Here is a 25,585-nt window from a genome sequence, read left to right on the forward strand (position 1 = left end):
TACATTGGCTTTGATAAAGGACAATCATTCCTCTTAGCTCTCCTCGACATCTCTGCAGCTTTCGATACGGTAAATCATAATACCCTTCTAAACCAGCTATCAGACATAGGTGTTACAGGAGCAGCCCTTAGTTGGTTCGACTCCTTCCTTAGCAATAGAGGCTATAAGGTTAAAATCAAGAACAAGGAATCCTCTCACACCAACGCCCCATTCGGAGTCCCCCAGGGCTCCTCCTTATCACCTACTCTGTTCAATATTTACATTCTCCCTATCTGCCATTTACTCACAAACCTGAAACTCAAGTTCTATATTTATGCAGATGATGTTCAAATTTTAATCCCAATATCCAATTCACTTGAATCAACACTCAAGTTATGGGACTCTCATCTGCAAACGATCAATCATCACCTCTCAAGCCTCAATCTGGTGCTCAATACTTCCAAGACTGAACTTTTACTAATCACGCCAGAAGGCAGTTCCTTTCAACACCTGCTGCAGACCAATATACAAACATCCCACGCTAGAGATCTTGGAGTCATTATCGATAGTCACTTGAACCTAAAGCAATTCATAAAACATACCACAAAGGAGTGCTTCTACAAGTTACAAGTACTCAAAAAACTCAAACCGCTCCTATTCCATTATGATTTTAGATCTGTCCTCCAAGCCATTCTGTTTACCAAAATAGACTACTGTAATTCCATTTTGCAAGGACTCCCGGCCTCCACTGTAAAACCCCTCCAGTTATTCCAAAATGCAACAGCGAGAATTCTGACAAATACCAATCGGAGAGCACATATTTCTCCCATTCTAAAAGATCTTCATTGGCTCCCAGTACAATTCAGGATTCTTCATAAATCACTTACAATTATCCACAAATATATTCACCAGCAGACCCCCCTTGATCTGCTATACCCCCTCAAACTGCACTCAACAACTAGACCTTTAAGGGATGCCTACAAGGGATCCTTACATGTACCATCTATCAAAGCTATACAACACTCAAACATCAGAGACCGGACATTCTCCATCACAGGTCCCTCTATCTGGAACGCCATGCCTCCGGACCTCAGGCAGGAATCTTGTCTAATAACATTTAAAAAGAAATTAAAGACTTGGCTGTTCTGCCGAGCCTTCACCGACACCAGCCCAACAGCCTGACTTATAACTGTTTTAGCTATTATGCATATAAACTAGCACTAAATCATGTATATAAATTATTATGAGGACGTTTACAAATTACCTTGAGGACTGTCCCTTGCCTCCCTCATATACTCCAATGTATATTATACTCTTTCTTCGTACCCCTTCTCATTTCCTACTCCAAGTTAACACATCCTGGTTATAATGTAACTTTATACTCCTTCAAACTGTCTCTATTTTTTGGTTGGTTATAGTTTCTACTTGTTCGATGTAAATCGAGTTGATTTGATTTGTATCAAGAAAGTCGGTATATAAAAGCCTTTAAATAAATAAATAAATAAACTACAGTCAACAGACACCACCTAGTGCATGTTGAATATGTTGGGTCTTCAGCCTTAATAATTCATTTTCTGCCCATTGCATATTTCCATATTAGACATGCTCATTAGACTTGAAATCTCAGTGGTCACAGGACACTCAGGGTTTCTTGATATCTGTTGCGATTGCCGACCACAGAGGCCCGCAAGTGGCTCACTCGCCTCCCTCGATGCCATTGGTGAAGCCTCGGCCTCAGTACCGCTGACTCCTGCTGCCACGTGGCAGGGAGCTGCTGCCTCTCCGTCCTCAGTGTGGCCTGGAAGGAGCCCCAAAGCTGCCGCGCCACCACTCCCATGCAGCGCTGTCTTCACAACCGTCGCTGTCTCCTCTTTGTGGCCTGGATGCCGCCAGAGCTGACTTCCTTCATGGCTGAACATCGCTGCATGCCATTTAACCCAACATTTCCCCTAGGCACGCACATGCCTTTGCCTGCAATTTAAAGGGCCCATGGCAGGAAAAGCCCCATGGCTCTATTTGATGACATAATTGCCTCGTCATCTCTTCAGCTCTATAAAAGGATTTCCCTGCCAGTCAGCTTGGGCTTTGCAAGGATTCTCAGGGTCGTTCATGGTGTCTTCATCCTTCAAGGTCTTCCATGGTCATATTCATGTCAGAGAAGGGCAACCAAAATGATAAAGGGGATGGAACAGCTCCACTATGAGGAAAGGCTGAAGAGGTTAGGGCTGTTCAGCTTGGAGAAGAGATGGCTGAGGGGGGATATGATGGAGGTCTTTAAGATCATGAGAGGTCTTGAACGAATAGATGTGACTCGGTTATTTACACTTTCGTATAATAGAAGAACTAGGGGGCATTCCATGAAGTTAGCAAGTAGCACATTTAAGACTAATCGGTGAAAATTCTTTTTCACTCAACGCACAATAAAGCTCTGGAATTTGTTGCCAGAGGATGTGGTTAGTGCAGTTAGTGTAGCTGGGTTCAAAAAAGGTTTGGATAAGTTCTTGGAGGAGAAGTCCATTAACGGCTATTAATCAAGTTGACTTAGGGAATAGCCACTGCTATTAATTGCATCAGTAGCATGGGATCTCCTTAGTGTTTGGGTAATTGCCAGGTTCTTGTGGCCTGGTTTGGCCTCTGTTGGAAACAGGATGCTGGGCTTGATGGACCCTTGGTCTGACCCAGCATGGCAATTTCTTATGTTCTTTGCTGGATGTTCCTATCAATTTATCGTCCAAGTCTTCTGAGTCCTCACCTCGTTCAAGTCTTCCGAATCTTTGCGTTGTCGAAGTCTTCCGTCAAGTTCTGGATTTTCCAGTCCTCATTCCCAAGCTTTGCCCTTCAACTCCTCGTCCTTCCTCCAGGTTTGCCAGCTTTGTGGTCCGTGACCAGCCCAAGGCGAGTTGTGCAGGGTGCCCCCTGGCACAAGGCCTATCTCCAAGTCCGTCTTTCCTGGGTCAAGTCCCCAGAGGCCATCCTTATTTTAGAGTTTCAAGTTTCAAGTTCCAAGTCAAGTTCCTAGTTTCGGTCTTGTGGAGTTTGTCCAGCCAGCGGATCTCCTTGTTCCTCGTTCCAAGCCATGTTCCTCATTCCTTGAATACTGTGTACAATTATGGTTGCTGCATCTCAAAAAAGATATAGTTGCGATGGAGAAGGTTCAGAGAAGGGCAACCAAAATGATAAAGGGGATGGAACAGCTCCCCTATGAGGAAAGGATGAAAAGGTTAGGGTTGTTCAGCTTGGAGAAGAGACGGCTGAGGGGGGATATGATAGAGGTCTTTAATATCATGAGAGGTCTTGAACGAATAGATGTGAATCGGTTATTTACACTTTTGAATAATAGGATAGGGAGCATTCAATGAAGTTAGCAAGTAGCACATTTAAGACTAATCGGAGAAAATTCTTTTTCACTCAATGCACAATAAAGCTCTGGAATTTGTTGCCAGAGGATGTGGTTAGTGCAGTTAGTGTAGCTGGGTTAAAAAAAGGTTTGGATAAGTTCTTAGAGGAGAAGTCCATTAACAACTATTAATCAAGTTTACTTAGGGAATAGCCACTGCTAATAATTGCATCAGTAGCATGGGATCTTCTTAGTGTTTGGGTAATTGCCAGGTTCTTGTGGCCTGGTTTTGCCTCTGTTGGAAACAGAATGCTGGGCTTGATGGACCCTTGGTCTGACACAGCATGGCATTTCTTATGTTCCAAGCCATGTTCCTCATTCCAAGGAATGTCCTGGCTTCTATCCTCATCCAAGTCTCAGTCCAGAGCCTGTCTTGCTCTCGGCCTGGTCTGCGACCAGCCTGTGGCAGGTTGTGTAGGGTGCACAGCAGGACAGCGTGGTCCACGACCAGCACTTGGGCTGTGTAGGAAGTGGTGCACTGCAGTGCCCAATGAAGCTGAACTCTAACCTGAACCTGAGCCTTTGTCCATGTTCCTCATCTCCAGAGCCTTCGTCCATGTTCCTCATCTCCAGGGTCTTCGTCCAAGCTTTCAGTGTCTTCGTCCATGTTCTTCGTCATGCCATGTTTTGTCCTCAGCCTTTGTCTGTCCTGATGCACTCGTCATTCCAAGCAACAGGTCCAAAAGGGCTCTCGAGTGGCCGGAGGGCTACCCCAGAGACCAGCATTGCAGTTTTGGGTCTCACCCTGTGCATGCAGGCTCAGCAAAGGCCTGAAAACTATGTTCCAAGTCCAGGCTATGTACCAAGGCCAAGCTAAGTTCCAAGTCCAGCCCATGCCTAGATACACTCGCCACCCACGGTGCCTACCTTGGAGCTCCACCCTGAGGTTGTGCTGTGGTCAAAGCACTCACTCTCGAGCAAGTGACTGCACCCTGTGCTCACAATAGGTTGTGAAGGCGATGAGCTCGGTGAGCGTGTTCCTGCGATGGGTCATGTTTTCTGGACTTTTTGTATCTTGTTTCAAATCAAGAATTCCACTCAAGTCTGTTTGCTTCTGAATTTTTATTTGATGAGCTGCAGGAGGTGCCTGCATCCAAGATTCATTTCAAGTTCTTCAGTCTGTTTCTGGAATTTTCCCCTATGACCCGCAGGAGGTGCCTGCAACCATTCTTGGAACTTTTTCTATGACCTGCAGGAGGCTTTGACCACTGCAACTGTTCCTAGAACTTTTTCTTACAACCCACAGGAGGCACCTGCATTTGTTCCTGGGTTTCTTATGACCTGAAAGAGGCATCTGCACTCAGGTTTATCAACTTCTACAGCTGTTTTAAGTCTTCTGGTTCTCTTGTCATTATGTTGCCTATGACCCACAGGGACCCCTTACGTCCAAGACCTTGTTTAAGTTCTTTAACTACATTCCAGCCTCTACTTTGCACAGCATTGGTTCATACTGCCAATAGTGTCTCAAGCCTTCAGCTATGTCATTGTCTAGGTATACAACTTGTTTCAAGTCTTCTTCTTGCTCCAGTGGTTCATCTCATGGTGTGCACCTTATTAGCCTTATCTCAGACATCAGTCAGTCCTGACCCAGACTTCAGCTCCTGGTTTTGGAGGACAAGACCAGTGATGCCTTTGGATAATTACCAGTGCCTACTACTCAACCTATTGGATTGCAACCTTAGGTCTAGAACTGTGATTACATCTTTTCAAGAATACAGCAGAGTATCAAACATCTTTTTCATGACACAGATGTGGAGAGTCATCTCGAAATCTGAATTTCCACTACTGCTACTCTAAAACTGCCACTTTTCAGCATCATCTTCTTGGAGCTTTCCCTGAGTCGGCATGACTTTGAACCCTGGTTGGAGAATTCTGATTCCTTTTCCAGTTTTTCTATCCTGGCAATTAGTGCTCTCTCAATTATCAGTCAATGGACTTTAACCACAGCATTTCCATCTTATCTTGAAAGGCTATTACTGTCCTTTGTTCCATGCATATTCCTCAAGTGGAACCCATCAGTGCCAATCTTGGGACCCCATTATCAACAGCTGCTTTTCCTCCAGAAGTGTTTTTGGGTTACAGCACCTTTACTCATGGATCAAACCGGGGAATGTTTCTGCTATCTTCTTCTTGAGCTTTGCTTGCCTGCCCCAGCTTGTTGACAACCTTCCGACTCAGGATTCCCCAAATTTCTTCTGAATTGCAGCCAGTTTTACCACAGGGTATTATGGATTAGTAAGGAGCAGAGAGCTTCTGTAGACATCTGCTCAAATCCCACTCTGTCCCCCAGGTCCATCATCTCTTTAACCAGATGGTCCTACAATCAGTGAAGAAGCTGCCTTTCTAACACAAGCTTTGGGGATGCCACTTCTGCCCAAGTACATTGTTAGTTCTTCTTCCATCTTCCTATCATTGTTACAACTCTAAAGATCAGATTCCACCTTTGACTGTTTGTCTGCTCGACCACAGACATCAAAACCTGGGAGTAAATCCTTTTCCTCAGCCATACTTGATGTCTCTTGATCCTGGTTCATACCTTATGGCTGACTTTTCACGTCTATCAGCAGAACTTTGTGTTGCTGTCTTTCATTGCAGGTCCCAAGTTATTTGAGTTTGTGCTATCCACTTATGTGAGTCATAGCCTGGAATTCGGTACTCCCTGGAAAGCATTCCTCCTGTTTCAGCTTCCAATCCATCTGCAGTCTGGCAGCCTGATTTATCCATCTATCGGTCCAACAGCAACTCTAGTCACAGAAGGGTCAAGAATTGAGTCTTCAGCAACATTAATTTTCATCAGTGCTTGAGTAGTTTGAGGACAGTAAACTTAATTTGAGTCTTCTGGTAATGTCCATGTGGGAACCTAAGAAACTGGACCTGTATTTCAAGATGCTATATTCTATATTTTCGCCTCCAGTCATGTTCTTCATTGTGTTCTCATCTAAATGCTTCTTCTATGTTTTTCCAGTATGTTCCCAATGGCTCCTAGTGTCAGTTCCTGAAACCAAGCCTGTTTAAATCCTGTGTTTGGACCCTCAATTCCCCTTGCTGGTATAGAAGATTACCTTCGTCTCCTCTGCAGCCAAAGAAAAGAGACTTGAAGAGGGGGTACTGTTGCGATTGCTGCCCACAGAGGCCTGCGAGCGGCTCACTCACCTCCTCTGATGCCGTCGGTGAAGCCTCAGCCTGAGTGCTGCTAACTTCTGCTGCTGTGTGGCAGAGAGCCGCCACCTCTCCAATCTCGGTGTGGCCTGGAAGAAGCCCCAATGCTGCTGTACCACCACTCCCATGTAACGCTGTCTCCACTGCCATCATTGTCTCCTCTTCACAGCCTGGATGCCACCAGCGCTGACTCTCTTCGAGGATGAATGCAGCAGCCTGCCACTTCGCCCGATGTTCCCCCTAGCCATGTGCGATTTAAAGGACCCGCAGCCCTCTTCAATGACATTATCACTTGTCATTTCTTCAGCCGTATAAAAGGGTTTCCCTGTCAGTTCAGTTGGCCTTTGCAAGGATCCTCATGTCGTCCATGGTGTCTTCGTCCTTCAAGGACTTCAATGGTCATATTCCTTTCTTGATGGTCTTTATGTTCTTCATTGGATGTTCCTGGCCTTCTTGTTCCTGTTCCATGTTCCTGGGTCTCTCATCAGTTCCTTGTCTAAGTCTGCTGAATCTTCACCTTGTCCAAGTCTTCTGTCAAATCCCAGATGTTCCAGTTCTCATTCCCAAGTCTGCTCTTCAACTCCTCTCTCGTCCTTCCTCCAGGCATGCCAGCATTGTGGTCCGTGACTAGCCCACGGCGGGTTGTGTAGGGCGCCTCCTGGCACAAGACCTGTCTCAAGTCCATCTTTGCTGGGTCAAGTCCTCAGAGTCCATCCTTGTTTTAGAGTTCCAAGTTTCAAGTTCCAAGTAAAGTTCCAAGTTCCTAATCATGTTCCTAGTTCTGGTCTCATGAAGCTTGTCCAGCCAGTGGATCTCCTTGTTCCTCATTCCAAGCCATGTTCCTCATTCCATTCCATATTCCTCGTTCCAATGCTGGCTCCTGTCCTCATCCGAGTCTCAGTCCTGAGCCTGTCTTGCTCCCGATGTGGTCTGTGACCAGCCCGTGGCGGGTTGTGTAGGGCAGGCAGTGGGACAGCATGGTCTGCGACCACCCTTCGGGTTGTATATGGCAGCTGCGGTGCAGTGCCCATTGAAGCTAACCTGAACCTGAACCTTCATCCATGTTCCTCGTCTCCAGAGCCTTCATCCATGTTCCTTATCTCCAGGGCCTTCATCCAAGTTCCAAACCTTCAGTGTCTTCATTCACGTTCCTCGTCATGCCTTGATTAGTCCTCAGCCTTCGTCTGTCCTGATGCACTTGCTGTTCAAAGCAGCAGGTCCGAAAGGGCTATCAAGTAGCCGGAGGATTACCTCAGAGACCAGCATTGCATTGTTGGGTCTTACCCTGTGCGTACAGGTTCAGCAGAAGCCTGAGAGCTACGTTCTAAGTCCAGGCTATGTTTCAAGTCTGCACTATGTTCCAAGTCCAAGCTAGGTTCCAAGTCCAGCCCGTACCTGGATATGCTCGCCACCCATGGCGCTTACCTTGGAGCCCCACCCTGAGGTTGTCCTGTGGTCCAATGGCTCACTCTCTCTCGAACAAACAACCGCACCCCATGCTTGCAACATATCTGGGTATGCTTCTCAGTACTGGAAAGCATCAGGTTTTCCCTGTCCTAGTGGCTATCCCATTCTATTCTAGCATAGGGCATGCCCTTCCAAATTCAACTTCATTCAGTTCTCCTAACCATGGATGCATCCGACCTGGACAGGGGAGCTCATTTAGACATGCTTTACACTCAAGGCCCCTGGTCTCACTAGGAGAGGAGAATGCACGTCAACCTCCTGGAATTACTAGCAATTCATTAATTTTTAAAGATTTTCAGAAATTGGCTGGTCAATCAAGTATGTTGGTGTAGGATGGACAACCAGGTAGTAGTGTTCTACCTGAGCAAGCAGGGAGAGTCAGATTCACTCCTGAGTCAAGAAGCTGTTACTTTATGGCTTTGGGCTAATTCTATGGGGATATCTTTAAGGAAATATACTTAACAGAAAAAGAAAATGTTCTGGCAGATAAACTGAATCACCAAATAGATCTTTATGAGTGAACCCTGGATTAGAGCATAGTGATTGAGATATTCTTTTGGTGGGGAACTGCTGACATAGATCTGTTTACAATTGCTCAGATCAGAAAAAAATCAGCTTTTTGTTCCATAAGGGGATCAGAAAGCAGTCTTGCTACAGATGCCTTCTTTCCTCATTGAGTAGAGTAGAATAGAATTAGAGGAGGAGGCTTCTGTATTTGTACTCTCCTGTTCCTCTAGTGGGAAAAACCTTAATAAAATTCAGACAACACCAAATAAAAATGACTGTCATAGCTCCTTCTTAGCCAAAACACATGTAGTTTCCATTCATTCAGGATCTATGTATTCAGAAACCAATCAGGCTGGACATTTTTCCATCCCTTATATCACAGAACCAAGAAACACTGCTTCATCCTAACTTCTAATCCTTCATGCTCATGACTTGGATGTTAAGAGCTAGGTAATTCATTTCTACCATCTCTCCAATCCAGTGTTTCAAATTCTTCTGGTTTCTAGAAAGGAGTCCACTAGAAAGTCTTATGATTGTAAATGGAGACCAGGGAAACTTTTGCTGTCTGTCGTTAGGGCAAGGCCTTAAATCCCTTTTCCTGCCCCATACAAAAACTGCTTGAATACCTGCTATATACTTCACAGTCTGTGCTTAAAAATAGCTTTCTAAGGGTACACCTTAGTACAACTGGCATATACCACCATTATGTAGAAAGATTACCAAATTCCATACAACCTTTAATTATATGATTTAGGCATAGCTTTCTTCATTTTAAGCCTCCCATCAAGCCACTTGCTATGTTGTGGGATCTCAATGTGGATTAAAGCTCCTTTTGACCCCCTGACTTCCTAAGGGTTGAGAGGTTGTATTTTTGATGGGGTCCACTTCAGCAGTGCAGTCAGAGAGCTTCTGGCCTTACTAACTTATCCACCCTATACCAAGTTTCATCACAGTAGGGTGGTGCTCCATACGCACCCACATTTTTTGAGCAAGGTATTTCCATCTTTATCAAGCAGTTGTTCTACCAAGATTTCTCCCAAGACCCCATGCCAACAAAGGCAATTATGCCTTTTATGCTTTGGATTGCAAGAGAGCTATCACCTTCTACCTGAAGTGGATAAAAGACCCTAGCTTTATTGTTTCACCCAGCTTATTTGTTCCACCTAGCTTTATTGTTTCTCTTTGCTAAGATAAGACTGGGATGGCCATGTCAAAGAGAATTCTATCTAATTGAATAATGGATTGTATATCCTTTGTTTATTCCAAGCAGATTTGGTCTTAGAAGGGCATGTCAAGGTTAATAATGTCAGTGCTATCATTATATGTTAGTGGCCCATTTCAGTTCAACATGATTAGAAGAGAAATGCATGACTACAACATGGAGTTCAATACATATGTTCACATGTCATTGTTTAGACATGACTCCCAACGTGACAGCAGGTTTGAGTAGTCTTTCATATTTATTTGTTTAAAAAATGTATAAACTGCATAACCAGTAAAATTTACAATAAAAGCTGTTTACAAATTTAACATAAAACCAGTTACCAAAAATACAAAATTATATATACAAATCAGTCACTGCCACCCCCTCCCTCCCTTCCCTCCAAGGAACCACCACTCTTTAGAGTCTCTTTGAGATTTGGAGTCCAACATCTGCCCCATGGAGCCCATTTTTATTATTTTGGATTGTTCTTTTAAGTTCTAACCTGCCAAAAATAGTTGACCTGCCCAGTTAGCACATTGTCTTCCCCTTTTTATTTTTAGGACAACCCTTAGCTAGCGAGTGCCATTCGTATGTTGGGTGAACTGCTTATCCTCAGAGAAAATTAAATTATTTACCTGTAAGAGGTGTTCTGTGAGGACATCAGTCACACAAACCCACTCTCCTCCCCTTCTGGAGTTTAGCTCATTAGATTAATGCCAATGCTGAGACACCTGTGGGTGCAGAGCTGCCCAAGAATTGTTGTGCATGCCCAGTGGAGCTGAAGAATCTCCTAGAAAATTCTGGAAGATTGTCATTTGGCACCATCAAATTAATATCACCCACTTAATTATCTATGAGAAGGTTTGAACCATCAGGGTGTTAGGAGATTAATCTCTAAAGGGGTGAGGAATACAGGATGTTAGGAGGTTACTCTGAAGAAAAGCTGGGTGTTAAGTTAGTATCTGAAGGGTGAGAAATAGAGGGTCAGACTCTGTATAGTCAGGTTCAGATTTCTGTAAAACTCCCAAACTTTAACTGTCACGTGTTGTCTTCATCTGTATCTGATTCCACTTCCCCAGCCCTTTGTCAAATTAGGACCTCCCAGGAAACTCTTTAATAATTAATCATTACACAGAAATCCTCCAATCTCAGCCCTTGAAACTCCACAGGGAGCTTGTGGGCCTGTAGGCACTTTGTGGCCAATGCCATTTTGTAATACAGAAAAAATTGAAAATGGTACCAGCCTCTGTTTCGCTAGTGCCATTTTGGAATAGGCGTAGACAGGGCAGGAACAACTGGAAATTGTTCCTGCCCCGTTTTCCCACCACAGATGGGATAAGAGGAGCCCAAAGAAGTAGGGGACAATGGAGAGGACCCAGGAGGTATTTTTTGTTTCTTTTTGTTTTGTTTTTCCTTATTTTTTAAATGTTTATGTTTCATTGTAAATAAACAAAAACATACAAACAACAATAGGACAATATCAGTGTGTTATTTTTTACCCTCAGACTAAGCCCCAAATTTCAAAAGGAAAATATGCATGCACTTTCACCTCAAAACTTGCTGTTGATACAAAGTACCCAAAGGCGTACCTAAAGTATTTGGCACCCGGGTGGATACTTCTTTGGCACCTCCCCGCCCCCCCCCCCCCCCCAATATATAATTTTAAAATTTTCTATTTCTATTATTTTCAATAAAATATTTCAAAACAACAGACACATCAAATAACACCCAATGATTAAAACTAATAAGGATTTTAAAAATCTCCCGCTCGCCATATCTGTCATCCTAAGATTGTAGACTGGGGCACGCATGCACACACACACACAAAAATATGCTCCCTCTCTCTCATACACACACACATACATGCTTGGTGAGAGACAGGGAGCATGTGTGTGTGTGTGTGAGAGAGACACACACACACATACACATTTCCTCTGTGTCTCTCTCATACTCAGACATACTTCCTCCATCTCTCTCACACACACACATACACACGCTTCCTCTGTGTCTCTCTCACACACTAACACACACATACACGCTTCTTCTCTCTCTCTCTCTCGCTCTCACGCACACATGCAGACAAAAACTGAACTGGAAACCATAAGCCAGATTCTGTATGCAGTGCAGCAGTGTAAAAGCAGAAAATCACTATTCCTCAAAACAATACAATCAAGAAATATAAATCAATCAGATTAGTTAAACAATACTAAAAATATACATTTCAAAGCAGCTGATGAATTGAATAATATTCAATAATTAGAAGCTCCTGTACACATTTTTAAAAATTTCCTAAATATCAATAAAATATTTCAAAATAGCAGACATCAAATAACACCCAGTATTAAAAACTAATACAAATCCCCTACTCTCCATACCTGTCACCCTGAGATTATTGGAAACCGAGGGTACACACACACACAGACACAAACAAAATATGCTCCCTCTGTCTCTCACACACATACACACTTGGTGAGAGAGCTTGTGTGTCTATGAAAAAGACACACACGTTTCCTCCATCTCTTTCTCTCACACACATACACGCTTCCTCTGTATCTATCACACAAGTCCTGTCTCACCCACACGCACACACACAAACACATGCTTCCTCTCTCACCCCACCCTCGCACACAGGCACCCTCTCATATATACACAGGCACACCCCCACACTATACACCCACTCTTCTATACACTCACCATCTCATATACATAATGGCAACCTCTCATACACACACACATACAAACACCCCCTCATAACACTCATACACCCACACACACACTCATACACACCCCTGTCATACACTGGCACATAGTCTCACAGGGCCAGTCTCTCACTTTTTCGGCCGCTGACTGCACAGCAGGGCCTCTTCTGCCGCCAGCTCCAGGAAACGCCAGCGGCACCGCTGGGCCTCTTCCACAGGACCTTGCTTTTGCTGGCATGGAGTGGAAACCCCAATAGCACATCACTGCTCTGTGCCACCGCAGGACCTTCCTGCTGGCGGCCTTAGCACCCCTCCCCCTGTTGTCACTCGGGACGAACTGCCCCCCTTGTCCCCCCTTAGTACACCTCTGAAAGTACCTGCAGAGATTTGCATCTGTTTTTTGTATGGACAGATTTTCTATGGAAAATAACATGCATAGATGTGCAATTACAATCTATGGATGTCATTTTCCGATTCCACCCAAAACCTCTCCTAAGTGAAGCTAAAAGCATTGCATGTACTTTTAGCAGTATTGAAGGAAGACAGTTTTCATATGTCCAATTTATACTCATTAGTCTCTAGTTACCCATCTGAAAACTGTTGTCCCCCAATGTGACCAAAAGCACACGCATTATTCCACAACATGTGTACTTCACAAGGAGGTGTTCACAGGGGTTTCTCCTTAGGTCAGGGGAGGAAAAGTGTATGCATGGATTGCATTTTCAAATCTACACATGTACTTTTTCAGTGAAATTCCACCCACACAAAAAGCAGATGCTAGTGACTGTTCATGCTTTGTGTATTCCTGGCAAGTTTTAAAGTGAAAATATGTGCTTACTAATACTTTGAAACTTGCCACAAAGTCCATGGAAAAATTGCTCCTATAAATTCTAACCCAATTCTAGACCAAGTTGGAAGCTGTTATTTGCAAACAGCCTGAAAGTTTGCTTTGAAACTCCTCTGGTAATTGGCAGAGTATGCACATACATTCACTCACATAAAGTTACACTTCCTCTTCAGAGGGTGTGACTAACACATGTGCTTTTTAAAATCCAAAAATATGTATGCAAGTGCTGACTTTGTTCAGTGCGCATAAAAGTTTGCGCGAAAGCAGGTTACACACATTGAGCCCACGTCAATTCTAAAACAGCTATTTGCAAGCATAAAATTGTTTCATACACATAAATAGCTATAAAATGCCTTCCCTCCCCAACTATTCAAACTCGCATGAAACTAAAAAAATAAACATTTTTAATTTCTAGAAGGAAGGAAGAGAACGCAACCCCTATCCACATATACATTCTTAAATGTTTTCTTATAGCAAACTGGACAAAATTGTGTATCAGGGGGTTTGGGGTGGGGTTTTTTAAGGGTGGATATTCAGAATCTGGAATTAGATTTTGCTTTTTTTTTTAACAGGGTAGGCCAATAATGAAACTCCTTGCGGAATTCCCCCTTGAAAATGCGGCCAGCAAATGGATCGTGGATACAATATACCCACATCAATTTGTGCCTCCATAGGAGCAGATGCAAAAGTACATGACGGAAATGATGCATAGAGATTGATTAGTCATTCTCCGCATGTGAATTCCTTCCCCCAGCTTAACTCTGCCCATGATTTCGGGCAAGTAAAAGTGTGCAGAGTACGAATGCGTAAATTCTATTACCCACGAGCAGCGAGGTGGTGTGTGGCAATAATCAGCCTGCGAGTTTACCCATGTAAATTTCTTTGACTATTGCCACCAAAATGGCTGTAAGCATTAAGTTAGCTTTAAATTTTAACCCTGTATATAGCTAATTGGATTTGTTGAAACTACAGCCACCAGCTCTAATTATACTGGAAAAAGGAAAAGATCAGCCAGAAACAAGACACAATCCTCAGTCATGTGTTATTCATGAGCCTTTCTGTCTTTGCTTGTTAGAAGTGCGAAAACCAACTGTAGAAGTAATAAAGAATCTCCAATTTTCTCCATAGTAGAGAAATGAAGGACCTTTAGTACCAGTAATGTCCCTGTATCACTACGTACTCATTTGAGGAGGTGGTCACACATCCACATGACAGGGATCTTCTGTTCCGCTCTCTTCTTCCTCAAGTTCATATTTGCCATCTCTTTTCATTTCTTCACCCCCTCATGGGGGGAACTGCACTGCAATACAAGCGACACCAGCCCATTCCTTATAAGTGAGTCTGTTGGAGGATAAGGGAGAGCAGCTAATATTTGTAATGTGTGGAATTTATATTATATGATGCTATTCCCTTCTAATCTCCCTTTACCTTCCCCCTACCCCTTCAGATTTCTTGTATTGAGAAGAGTTTGAAGTGAACATAGGGACTTGGTGATCAAAAGCATATAGAATGCATATTACAAGTGTGAAATTTGGTGGGTAATGTCCTACTAAAAAAGAGGAGCATTTGTGTGGGAGGATAAACTGGCTTCTGCCACTCATAGGCCCTGTAACAGCCACAATGACCCTCTCTTTATTTTTCAACTTGACTTGTCTTTCCCTTTCTCTTTTTCCAGCTCGCAAGCAGGAGATCATTAAAATCACGGAACAGCTGATCGAGGCAGTAAATAATGGGGATTTCGAGGCCTATGCGTAAGTTTGGAATTTGTATGTAAGGAGAGTAGCCCTGTACATAGAAGGTGATTCATATACAGGATGGATAGTTACAAGGGGCATGGCAGACAGGTATAAGAACTACAACAGATGGATTATGATGGATGTGCAACAGAGGAGCAATGTAGCAGATTCTATAGAAGGGTGAGGGATAAACAAAAGATAGACAACCCATAGGAGGACAGTGGGTGCAGCAGAGTGTCTTCCTTTGCCTTCATTTAGGGGGATGGGGGACTGTGCTTCTGGTGCCTCCGAGGTTGGGAAGTGTGGAGGATTGTGTTGGGGGGATGGAGGACTGTGCTGCTGGTACCTCCCAGGTTGGGGATGGGAAGGATTGCATTGGGCTGTGAGAAAGACAGTGCTGCTAAAGCCTCCCACGTTAGGGAATTGGAGGACTGTGCTGCTGGTGCATCCAAGGTTGAGAGGAGGAGGAGGGTATGTATGCTGGTATTTCCAGGCTGTTGGGTATGAAGATATATTTAGTTGATATTACTTCACTTGGTTCTTTGATTTGTATTCCCTCTCACAGAAAAATCTGCGACCCAGGCCTGACTTCCTTCGAACCCGAAGCCCTGGGGAACCTGGTGGAGGGAATGGACTTCCACAGGTTCTACTTTGAGAACTGTGAGTTTTGGAAAGCTTCCTCTTTGCTCTTTTGGGGATCATTGTTCTCTGGTCCCTGTGACCTGTGTTGGAGCTAGAGAAAAGTTGGTTCTTTGTAGGCTGTGATATATCTGTTTGGAGCAGCATGGTGATTAGCAGTAGTGGTAGTACCTATTTATATATATTAAAAATTTGTTAATCACTTGGTCCTAGGACCTAAGCGATATATTTATTTATTTATTTATTTATTTATTTATTTATGGTTTTTATATACCGGAGTTCCTGTATACAATACATATCACTCCGGTTCACAGTTAACAGTAATAACTACTGCCGGGTGGCAGTTTACATGGAACAAATCTTGGAACAGAAAACAAAAAATTTGGTCTAAGTAAATAAGAAAAAACAAACTAGCTAGGTTATATATATATATATATATATATATATATATATATATATATATATAATAGCATACATAATTCAGATAATTAAGACAGACTTAAACAAAGAAATAAGATAAGCTATAATCTAAGGCAAAAGCAACCATCATCAAGATCGTAATCAAATAATCTGCAAGCTTGGAAATGTTCTAAACACACAAAATGAAGCAAAAGCCAGTCCCAGCAAAAACAGATTTCAGCAGTGCTTTGAAAGTTTGTGTGCATTCCATAAGTCTTAAAGTTTCAGGTATTGCATTCCATATGGAGGGCACAGCCACAGAGAATGCATAGTCTCGTCACAGACAATCATGATGCTCTTGCTGAGGGTATCTCGAGGAGGTCTCTTTGCTGGAATCAAAGGGTTCATATTGGTTGGTAAATTCATAGCTAAAAATGTATCCATGGGAAGGAACTAGCACTGAGCAATTTGTGAGTTATAAGTAGTAATTAAAACTGTATCAGAAACTGGACAGGCAGCCAATGAAGTTAGAACAGTGTAGGTGCTTTGGTGGCCCATGTCCCTTCTTTGGAGCTCTCTCAACAGTGCTTTACTCTTGGGACATTTGAATTTCATCTGCCATTGTTTCCTTCATCTCCTTAGTACTTTCTAAAAACAACAAGCCCATTCACACCACCATCCTGAACCCACATGTGCACGTGGTGGGCGAGGACGCAGCCTGCATTGCCTACATCCGCCTGACACAATATATCGATGCCCAGGGACGCCCACGCACCAGTCAGTCTGAGGAAACACGGGTCTGGCACCGCCGGGATGGCAAATGGCAAAATGTACATTTCCACTGCTCGGGAGCACCAGTGGCACCACTCCAGTGAAGGTGAGGTTGGTACCAGAACCAGAGCCAACTTGTAATGCAGATATCTGACTTCTTTATATGGTACAAGGAAAGTGAGTGACTAGTTTAAAGTCACAGAGAGCTGTGACTGAAGCACAGGGAGATAAAGTGATGAGCTCAGAATCACACAAAGAGTCAGTGGTAGAGGGGATGCTTGAACTCACAGCCCCGGATTGTTTCGTAGTTGATGTTTAATGCTCTGTCTATCCTGTTTTTGCACGTTTGAGCTTTCAGAAGGAGATCTGATATAACGAACCTCTTTGTGGTCATCACTTTTTTAAAAGCAGGTTATATTACAGTACCAGCTGCATACTCAGGGAACAGCCTTTCTCCCAGTACAAGCAGGATGCTTGTCCTCACATATGGGTGACATCATCAGATGGAGCCCCGTCACGGAACACTTTTGTCAAAGTTTGTAGAACTTTGACTGACACACTGAGCATGCCCAGCATGCCACTAACCCTGAGCCACACGGGGTCCCCCCTCAGTCTCATTTTTTCCGTGCAGCAAATTGCCTCACGGTTAGGAGCTCTGTGAGAAATTTCTCACAACTTTCCTCACGGAAATATTTGAAGTTTAACTTCTTTAAAACTCCCTCACCGGGGTCCCCCATCGCACTCCATTCCTTCCGACGCTCAGTAAGTGTTTTCCCGTGCTTTGCGTTTGGTTCCCGGTGGCTTACCTCTTGGTGCCCGATGGTCACCGTCCGCGTGCCCGCCTTTTTTTCGGCATGGCAACCAGGTTTAGGAAATGCCCCAAGTGTCCGAGGACCATGTCCATAACTGACCCGCATAATGTTTGCGTTTTGTGCTTAGGCCCCTTGCACGATGTTCATCGATGCCCCAGTTGCGCACAAATAACCCCCAAAGACCAAACAAGATGGAGCATTTGTTTGCATCGAAACGCTCTTCTCCATCGACTCCAGCTCAAGTGGCTCCAACCGGAGAGGGTCTATCGACCTCGGAGACGCCCCATCAGGAACATCGTGGAGCGGGTGACCATCCGTCACTGACACCCTCGAAGGCATTGGCGTCATTGTCCTCGGTGCCGGAGAAGGACCGGACCAAGCACCGAGGGAAACATCATCACCGGCACCGACGTGCATCCCCGCCCAGTGCCAGCACTGATACCGCAGCGACATCGATTCCCACTGAGCCGCCTGCAAATAGAGCCCGGGGAGAGGAGCCCCCATACTCCTCTGGACCCAGTATCCCGAGGTGTTCCCCACCGATATCGGTGCCGGGTACTGAGCCTCCACAGATCGCTATGGAGCATCCAGTAATGCCTAGCCTGCCTCCTATCCCAGGCGCAGTGCTATCAATGCCAGCCTTCAGGGAGGAATTGGACAGACTGGTCCAATAGGCAGTGCTCAATGTCCTCTGGGACTTCAAGTCGCCACCGGTGCCAGCCCCCATACTGGCGCCGGAACCGGCACCTTCGATGTTCACACCGCTCCTCGAGCACCTGGACACCCTCATCGGTGCCCTGCCAACTCAATCCGTGCCATCGGACACGCTGGCATTGAGTCAACCATCGAGGCCTCCCCAAGTCCTGATTCCCATACCAGGTTCCTCGGAGGACGAAGAAGGGATTTCCGGCCCGATCCTGGCATGGGATCCACCGATGCTGGAGCCCATTCCAGGGCCACCGGGACTGTCGGCGCCTAAGCACACCTCATCTGCCTCGATGCCCCCGATGCCGGCACTGCCTCCCTTGAGGCCGGTGCCGCCTCCATCGATGCCACCTCGACATCCATCAATGCCACCTCGACATCCATCGATGCCTTTTCGCCCTCTAGGCTCTGGCATCCTTCCTCCCCCAGAAAGGCCGACAGTGAGGAAGAAACTCCCTACGATCCTTGGGAGGAGGCATCTTCAGACTCACAAGCTTCTGATGAGATGCTCTCAGAGCCTTCACCCCTGGAAGAAAGGTGTCGATTTCCTCCTGAAGACCTCTCCTTTGCTAACTTTGTCAAGGAGATGTCTGAAACTATTCCATTTCCATTGGTGACGGAGGAAGACGCATGCCACAAGATGTTGGAGGTCTTACAATTCATAGATGCTCCAAAAGAGGTAATGGCAATACCAGTGCATGAAGTTCTTCTTGATCTTCTGCACTGCCTGTGGGACCATCCAGGAACTGTGCCTCCAGTCAATAAAAAGACTGATGCTACATACCTGGTCCAGCAAGCCCCAGGTTTTCAGAAAAGCCAATTGCCCCATCATTCTGTAGTGGTGGAATCAGCCCAAAAGAAGTCTCTGGACGCATTGGGGCGCAGAGTCTTTCAAGGGTCCATGTTATTAGCGCAAATAGCTGCATACCAATTATACATGTCCCAATATAACAGAAATCTCTGGAAACAAGTCCAGGAATTAGCTGACACGTTACCTCAACAACATCAAGAAACCTTAATTTCCATCATGCAAAAGGGTTTGGAAGCAGGTAAACATGAGGTGAGAGCAGCTTACGACTCTTGTGAAACAGCTTCCAGAGTCTCGGCAGGGGGTATCAGTGCTAGACGTTGGGCCTAGCTTAAGGCCTCAGACCTATGTCCAGAAGTACAGGACAAGCTTGCAGATCTACCATGCACAGGAGAAAACCTGTTTGGAGACAAAATTCAAGATGCAGTGGCCCAGTTAAAAGACCACCATGAAACCCCGTGTCAGCTGTCCACTGTCACTTCAGAGGTATCCTCCGTAACCCGCAGGGCCATACATAGGGATACCAGAAAACAATTTTATTTTATTTTTTATGTTTTTTATAATTTTAGATAACATTGTACAATAATAAAATAGTATGTTTACAAATTGGCAGACAATAATATCTTGTCAAACAAAACTATACAACATTGTAAACAGCCATACATTAGCATGAAACACCATAGTGTACAATAAAAACTTCTCAGTTTTAAGACCAGAACACATCTTTGTCTTTATGTCTTCAAATCCCACCTGCATCCCCCCTCCCCTGAACCAGGGCTGATGTTATATCGTAATGTTGAGTTTGCCAGGGTTGCCAGTGATCAATAAATTTCAATATCTGTTATGTCGAGTAGCGGTGAATTTGTTCAAATAGCAGAGCTTAGATAATCTCCGATATACCTGACGTATATGTGGTGGATCAGCCTGTTTCCAATGGTATGCTTTTTCCATTCTGGCTGCTAGTATTATTTGGCAGATAATATAATTTTATGGATATTTTACTGGTACTGTACTAATGAAATACTTAGAAGAAAAAAGGCTGGTTCTCTACTAACTCGTGTTTCTGCCACTTCTGATATCAACTGCATCACTGCCTCCCAATAAGGAGCCAATTTAGGACACTCCCACCACATATGAAGGTAGGTTCCCAATCCACCACATTCTCTCCAGCATTGGTCAGACAAGCTGCTATAAATCCGATGCAATTTAACTGGAGTGATATACCACCTGTAGAGCATCTTATACCCATGTTCCATCAGAGAAGCCGAGACTGAGCTGCGCTTAATGGAGAGGAAACATTTTGACAGTTGAGCAGAAGTCAGAAGGTCTTAATCCCAATCCCTGATATACAATGGTGTGGCCTGTTTATCCCAGGACAAGCAGGATGCTAGTCCTCACATATGGGGTGACATCGATAATGGAGCCCTATACAGAAAAACTTCTGTCAAAGTTTCCATTAAACTTTTGACTGGCACAGAGAGTGCCCACTGAGCATGCCCAGCATGCCATTATATGCTCTGCCACAGGGGTCTCCCTTCAGTCTTCTTTTTTCCGCGGAGCCGTTAGCCTCGCGGTTAATTTGGAGTCCTGTGGTGATTTTCACCATACTTAAAAGTTTAACAAAACTTTAGGAAAACTTCTTGCCGCAAGGGTCTCCCTATAATATAACATCGCGGTAAGTTTTCTGATTTTTCCGTCAGTTCCGTACCGGTTTTTTCTTCGTAGCCTAAGTCGTCGACGGCTGTCCGACTAACTATGGCTTCGGGCTTCAAAAAAATGCCCTAATTATGGAAGAACCATGTCTATCACAGACCCACACTTAGAGTGTATGCTCTGTCTCGTCGGGGAACATGACGTCCAATCCTGCCCGCAGTGCGCTGAGATGACAACAAAAGGACGACGACTCCGGATGGAAAAAATGGACCAACTTTTCCACCTTCAGTTGCTCCCTTCACCATCGACGTCCGCAAAATCGTCTCCAGCTGGAGCAATTCGTAAAGTAATACTTAAAAAACGAGTTCCGGGTGAGGCAGGAGATTCATCCTTACCTTCCCCCTCTCCTTCTTCGAGGGCATCGACATCGGGCAGTGAAAAACACAAAGAAAGGCATCAGCATCGAAGGCCGCACAGTTCTGGCATCGATCCGGTATCCGGTATGTCATCGAAGGATTCCGGATCCCCATCTAAGAAACCTCGGACGGATGAGGCTTCTCCAAGGCCTTCGACTTCATGGCGATCCCCACCGATACCGGTGATGGGAACCATACCTCCCCAGGGCTCTGCGGAGGTACCGGAATCGCCGTCACTGCCTCCCCCCATAGCTGCTCTAGTTTCACCTGCTATGCGGGTGGAACTGGACGGATATATCCACCAGGCAGTCAGGGATGCGCTTCTCGATACTCTGCCGGCACCGGCACAACCCTTGAGACCAGCGCCATCGACACCAACCCATCCATCGACGCCGATATCAACACCGTTCCCAGTTCCATCAGAGACTCCTTCGATGCCGTTACCGAGAACATCACCGGTCGCGTCACCGATACCATCCGCACCGATTCTGATACCAATATCGGTTCCATCAGGGATTCCACCAATGCTGGTCCCTGACTTATCCATTTTCGCACCCATTTTGCAGAAATTGGACACTCTTATTGGTGCTCTTCCTATAAAACCTCCAGAAACACCATTGCCACCGAGGACACCACCTATTATTGAGGAAGCACCGATTCCTGAACCCATACCGGGTCCTTCAGGGATTCCCAGCCCGATGCCTCCAACGTCTCCATTGTTGCCATTGATGCCTAAGACCCATCCATCGATGCCTTCACAGCCCAGGCCTAAAATTCCTACACCTGACACATGGACGGATACAGATACTGATGTCTCCACAGATGAAGAAGTCCTCTCTGAGCCTTCTCCACCGGAGGAACGCAGGAAATCTCCTCCAGAGGACTTATCATTCTCTAATTTCGTTAAGGAAATGGCGGAGACCATTCCATTCCAGATACAGTCAGAGGCAGAACTCAGACAAAAACATTAGAGGTTCTGCAGTTCGTCGACCCACCAAGGGAGATTGTAGCTATACCAGTCCATGAGGTCCTTCAAGAACTGATGTATAGGCTATGGGAACACCCTTACTCCATTCCTCCGGTCAACAAAAGGACTGATGCAACATACCTGGTCCAGAACATCCCAGGTTTTCAGAAGGCTCAACTACCTCATCAATCAGTGGTAGTTGAGTCCGCACAAAAGAAGGCCAAAAGACTAAAAACACACTCCTCAACTCCACCAGGGAAGGATAACAAATTCCTAGACAATCTAGGAAGGAAAATGTTTCAAGTATCTATGCTGGTGTCCAGGATTGCTGCCTACCAGCTATTCATGACCCAATACCAGCGTAATCTCTGGAAACAAGTACAAGAGATTACTCAATCACTCCCTGATCATCTCCAGGAACCTTTTTCTAATATCGTACATAAAGGCCTAGAAGCTGGTAAGCACGAGGTTCGTGCAGCGTACGATAGTTTTGAAACAGCATCTCGACTATCGGCCACAGCTATCAGCGCTCGCAGATGGGCATGGCTTAAAGCCTCGGATTTAAGACCGGAGGTACAGGAGCAACTGGCCGATCTCCCTTGTCTTGGAGACAATCTCTTCGGAGATAAGGTAAAGGAAGCGGTGGCCTTATTAAAGGAACACTTGGAAACTCTCAGACAATTGTCTTTGATTCCTCAAGAATCTCAACCTTCCTCAAGGAGAATACCACGGAAGGATGCAAAACGCCCATATTATAGACAGAGGCGTTACTATCCACCTCCAGCCCGTGGACGATCATCTAGGCCAGTGCAATGTTCACAGACTAGACAGCAAAGACCAACCAGATCTCAACCCCCTCCTCAGACTGCATCCATTTCGGGATTTTGAGACACTACCAGAGAACAGCAGCCAAACTTACGGGTAGGAGGTCGGATTGCTTTCTTTCATCAAAACTGGAATTCCATTACCACAGACCAATGGGTACTCTCCATCACATCTCAAGGGTACCGATTGGACTTTGGCACTGTACCAAACGACACTCCACCCATCTCATCTTGGACAGTAAACAACCAATCCTCACTCTTACAAACAGAATTATCCATCCGTCTGACTGTCAGGGCCATAGAACCAGTTCCCCGGCCTCAGCAGGGCAGAGGATTCTACTCCCGATATTTCCTCATTCCAAAGAAAACAGGAGGTCTACGAACCATCCTAGACCTCAGAAATCTCAACAAGTTTCTCAAAAAGGAAAAATTCAGGATGGTATCATTAGGAACCATGTTACCTCTACTTCAAAAAGGAGATTGGCTCTGTTCTCTGGATCTTCAAGACGCTTATGCTCACATTCCAATTTTCCCTCCTCACCGCAAGTATCTACAATTCCTGGTAGGAGATCAACATTTCCAATACAGGGTGCTTCCATTCGGCCTTGCCTCAGCACCTCGAGTGTTCACAAAGTGCCTAGCAGTGGCAGCGGCCCACCTACACAAGCAGGGGGTGCACGTGTTTCCATATCTCGACGATTGGCTCATCAAGAGCCAAACGAAAGAAGGAGCTCTCAACTCTCTCAAGCTCACAATCAATCTTCTCCATTCCTTGGGATTCCTCATCAATTACCAGAAATCCCACTTCACACCATCTCGCCTGTTACAATTCACCACCAGCAAAAGCTGTTATGGTGAATTAAACACCATAACAGCAAAAGCTTTCCCTCCAAGAGACCGCGCACAGACTCTTCTTACCCTAGCCAACTCTTTACGTGCTCAGTCACACGTGACAGCTCACCAGTGCCTCATACTTCTGGGTCACATGGCCTCTACAGTTCACGTCACTCCTATGGCCAGATTGGTCATGCGGCTTATGCAATGGTCTCTCAAAACACAATGGATCCAGGCCATCCAGCCACTGTCTTCTCCAATTCAAATCACTCAGAAACTATGTTCGTCGCTCCTGTGGTGGACAAATGTGAACAACTTGCTCAAAGGCCTACCTTTCCAGCAACCGATTCCACAAGTAACATTAACTACAGATGCATCCACCTTAGGCTGAGGAGCACACATTGGTCATCTGCGGACTCAAGGTACTTGGACAAAGCTCGAAGCAACATTTCAGATAAACTTCCTAAAGCTTCGAGCTATACGTTATGTGCTGCATGCATTCAAGGATTGCCTTTCACAGAAGACTGTCCTGATACAAACAGACAACATGGTTGCAATGTGGTACATCAACAAACAGGGAGGTACGGGCTCATATCTCCTTTGCCAAGAAGCAGCGCAGATTTGGGACTGGGCCCTAGCACACTCAATACTCCTAAGGGCCACTTATCTAGCAGGAATTCACAATGTGGTAGCCGATCGCTACACGAATGGTCTCTGGATCCAGAAGTGGCGACCAAAATCTTTCAATGTTGGGGCCAACCAACAGTGGACCTCTTTGCATCACAACTGAATTACAAAGTGAACAATTACTGCTCCCTCTTCAAACAGACAAACTGCTTACCCAGGGACGCCTTTGCTCGCCACTGGAACTCAGGCCTTCTATACGCGTATTCCCCGATACCGCTAATAACCAAAACTCTAGTGAAACTACAACAAGACAAGGGATCCATGATACTCATAGCCCCGTACTGGCCTTGACAAGTATGGTTTCCCACACTTCTAGACCTCTCAGTCAGGGATCCCATTCGTCTGGAAGTAGCTCCCACACTCATAACTCAGGATCAGGGTCGATTGCGCCATCCCAACCTCCAATCCCTAGCCCTGACAGCTTGGATGTTGAAAGCTTAATCTTACAACCACTCAATCTTTCAACCCATATCTCTCAAGTGCTTATAGCTTCACTTAAGCCCTCCACACGAAAGAACTACTCTTCCAAATGGAAAAGATTTACCTTGTGGTGCAAGCAAAACAATACTGATCCTTTCACTTCCTCCACTTCTTCTCTACTAGATTATTTATACTATCTTTCAGAATCTGGTCTCCAGACTTCATCTGTAAGAGTACACTTAAGTGCAATCTCAGCTTACCATAACAAACTGGGAGATGCACCTATCTCTACACAACCTCTCGTCAGTAGATTTATGAGAGGTTTAACTCAACTTAAACCACCAGTTTGACCACCAATCACACAATGGGACCTGAACGTGGTATTAACCAGACTCATGCGTTCTCCATTCGAACCCATAGATACCTGTGATCTTAAATTTCTCACATGGAAGACTATCTTCCTCATAGCCATTACATCAGCTAGAAGGGTTAGTGAGTTACAAGCACTTGTCACATACGAACCTTATACAAAGTTTCTACATGACAGAGTGGTTCTCCGTACACATCCAAAATTCCTCCCCAAGGTAGTTACGGAATTCCACTTGAACCAATCCATAGTGTTACCCACATTTTTCCCAAGGCCGCATTCTCACCA

The 25,585-nt window shown here is 45.1% G+C and overlaps 1 protein-coding gene across 7 annotated transcripts in view; it reads left to right on the forward strand.

Moving 5' to 3' along the window:
• CAMK2B (calcium/calmodulin dependent protein kinase II beta) overlaps positions 1-25,585 on the forward strand; it is an 858,678-nt gene that overhangs the window by 807,303 nt on the left and 25,790 nt on the right. For all 7 annotated transcript variants that reach the window (XM_029604232.1, XM_029604231.1, XM_029604230.1 and 4 more), the window contains 3 exons: positions 14,935-15,010; positions 15,561-15,655; positions 16,676-16,910. In XM_029604232.1, coding sequence (XP_029460092.1) covers positions 14,935-15,010; positions 15,561-15,655; positions 16,676-16,908 — 404 coding nt within the window. In that variant the 3' untranslated portion in view covers positions 16,909-16,910. The remainder of the gene's footprint in view (positions 1-14,934; positions 15,011-15,560; positions 15,656-16,675; positions 16,911-25,585) is intronic.

Source organism: Rhinatrema bivittatum, chromosome 5 (genome assembly GCF_901001135.1).
Source record: "Rhinatrema bivittatum chromosome 5, aRhiBiv1.1, whole genome shotgun sequence".
NCBI lineage: Eukaryota > Metazoa > Chordata > Amphibia > Gymnophiona > Rhinatrematidae > Rhinatrema > Rhinatrema bivittatum.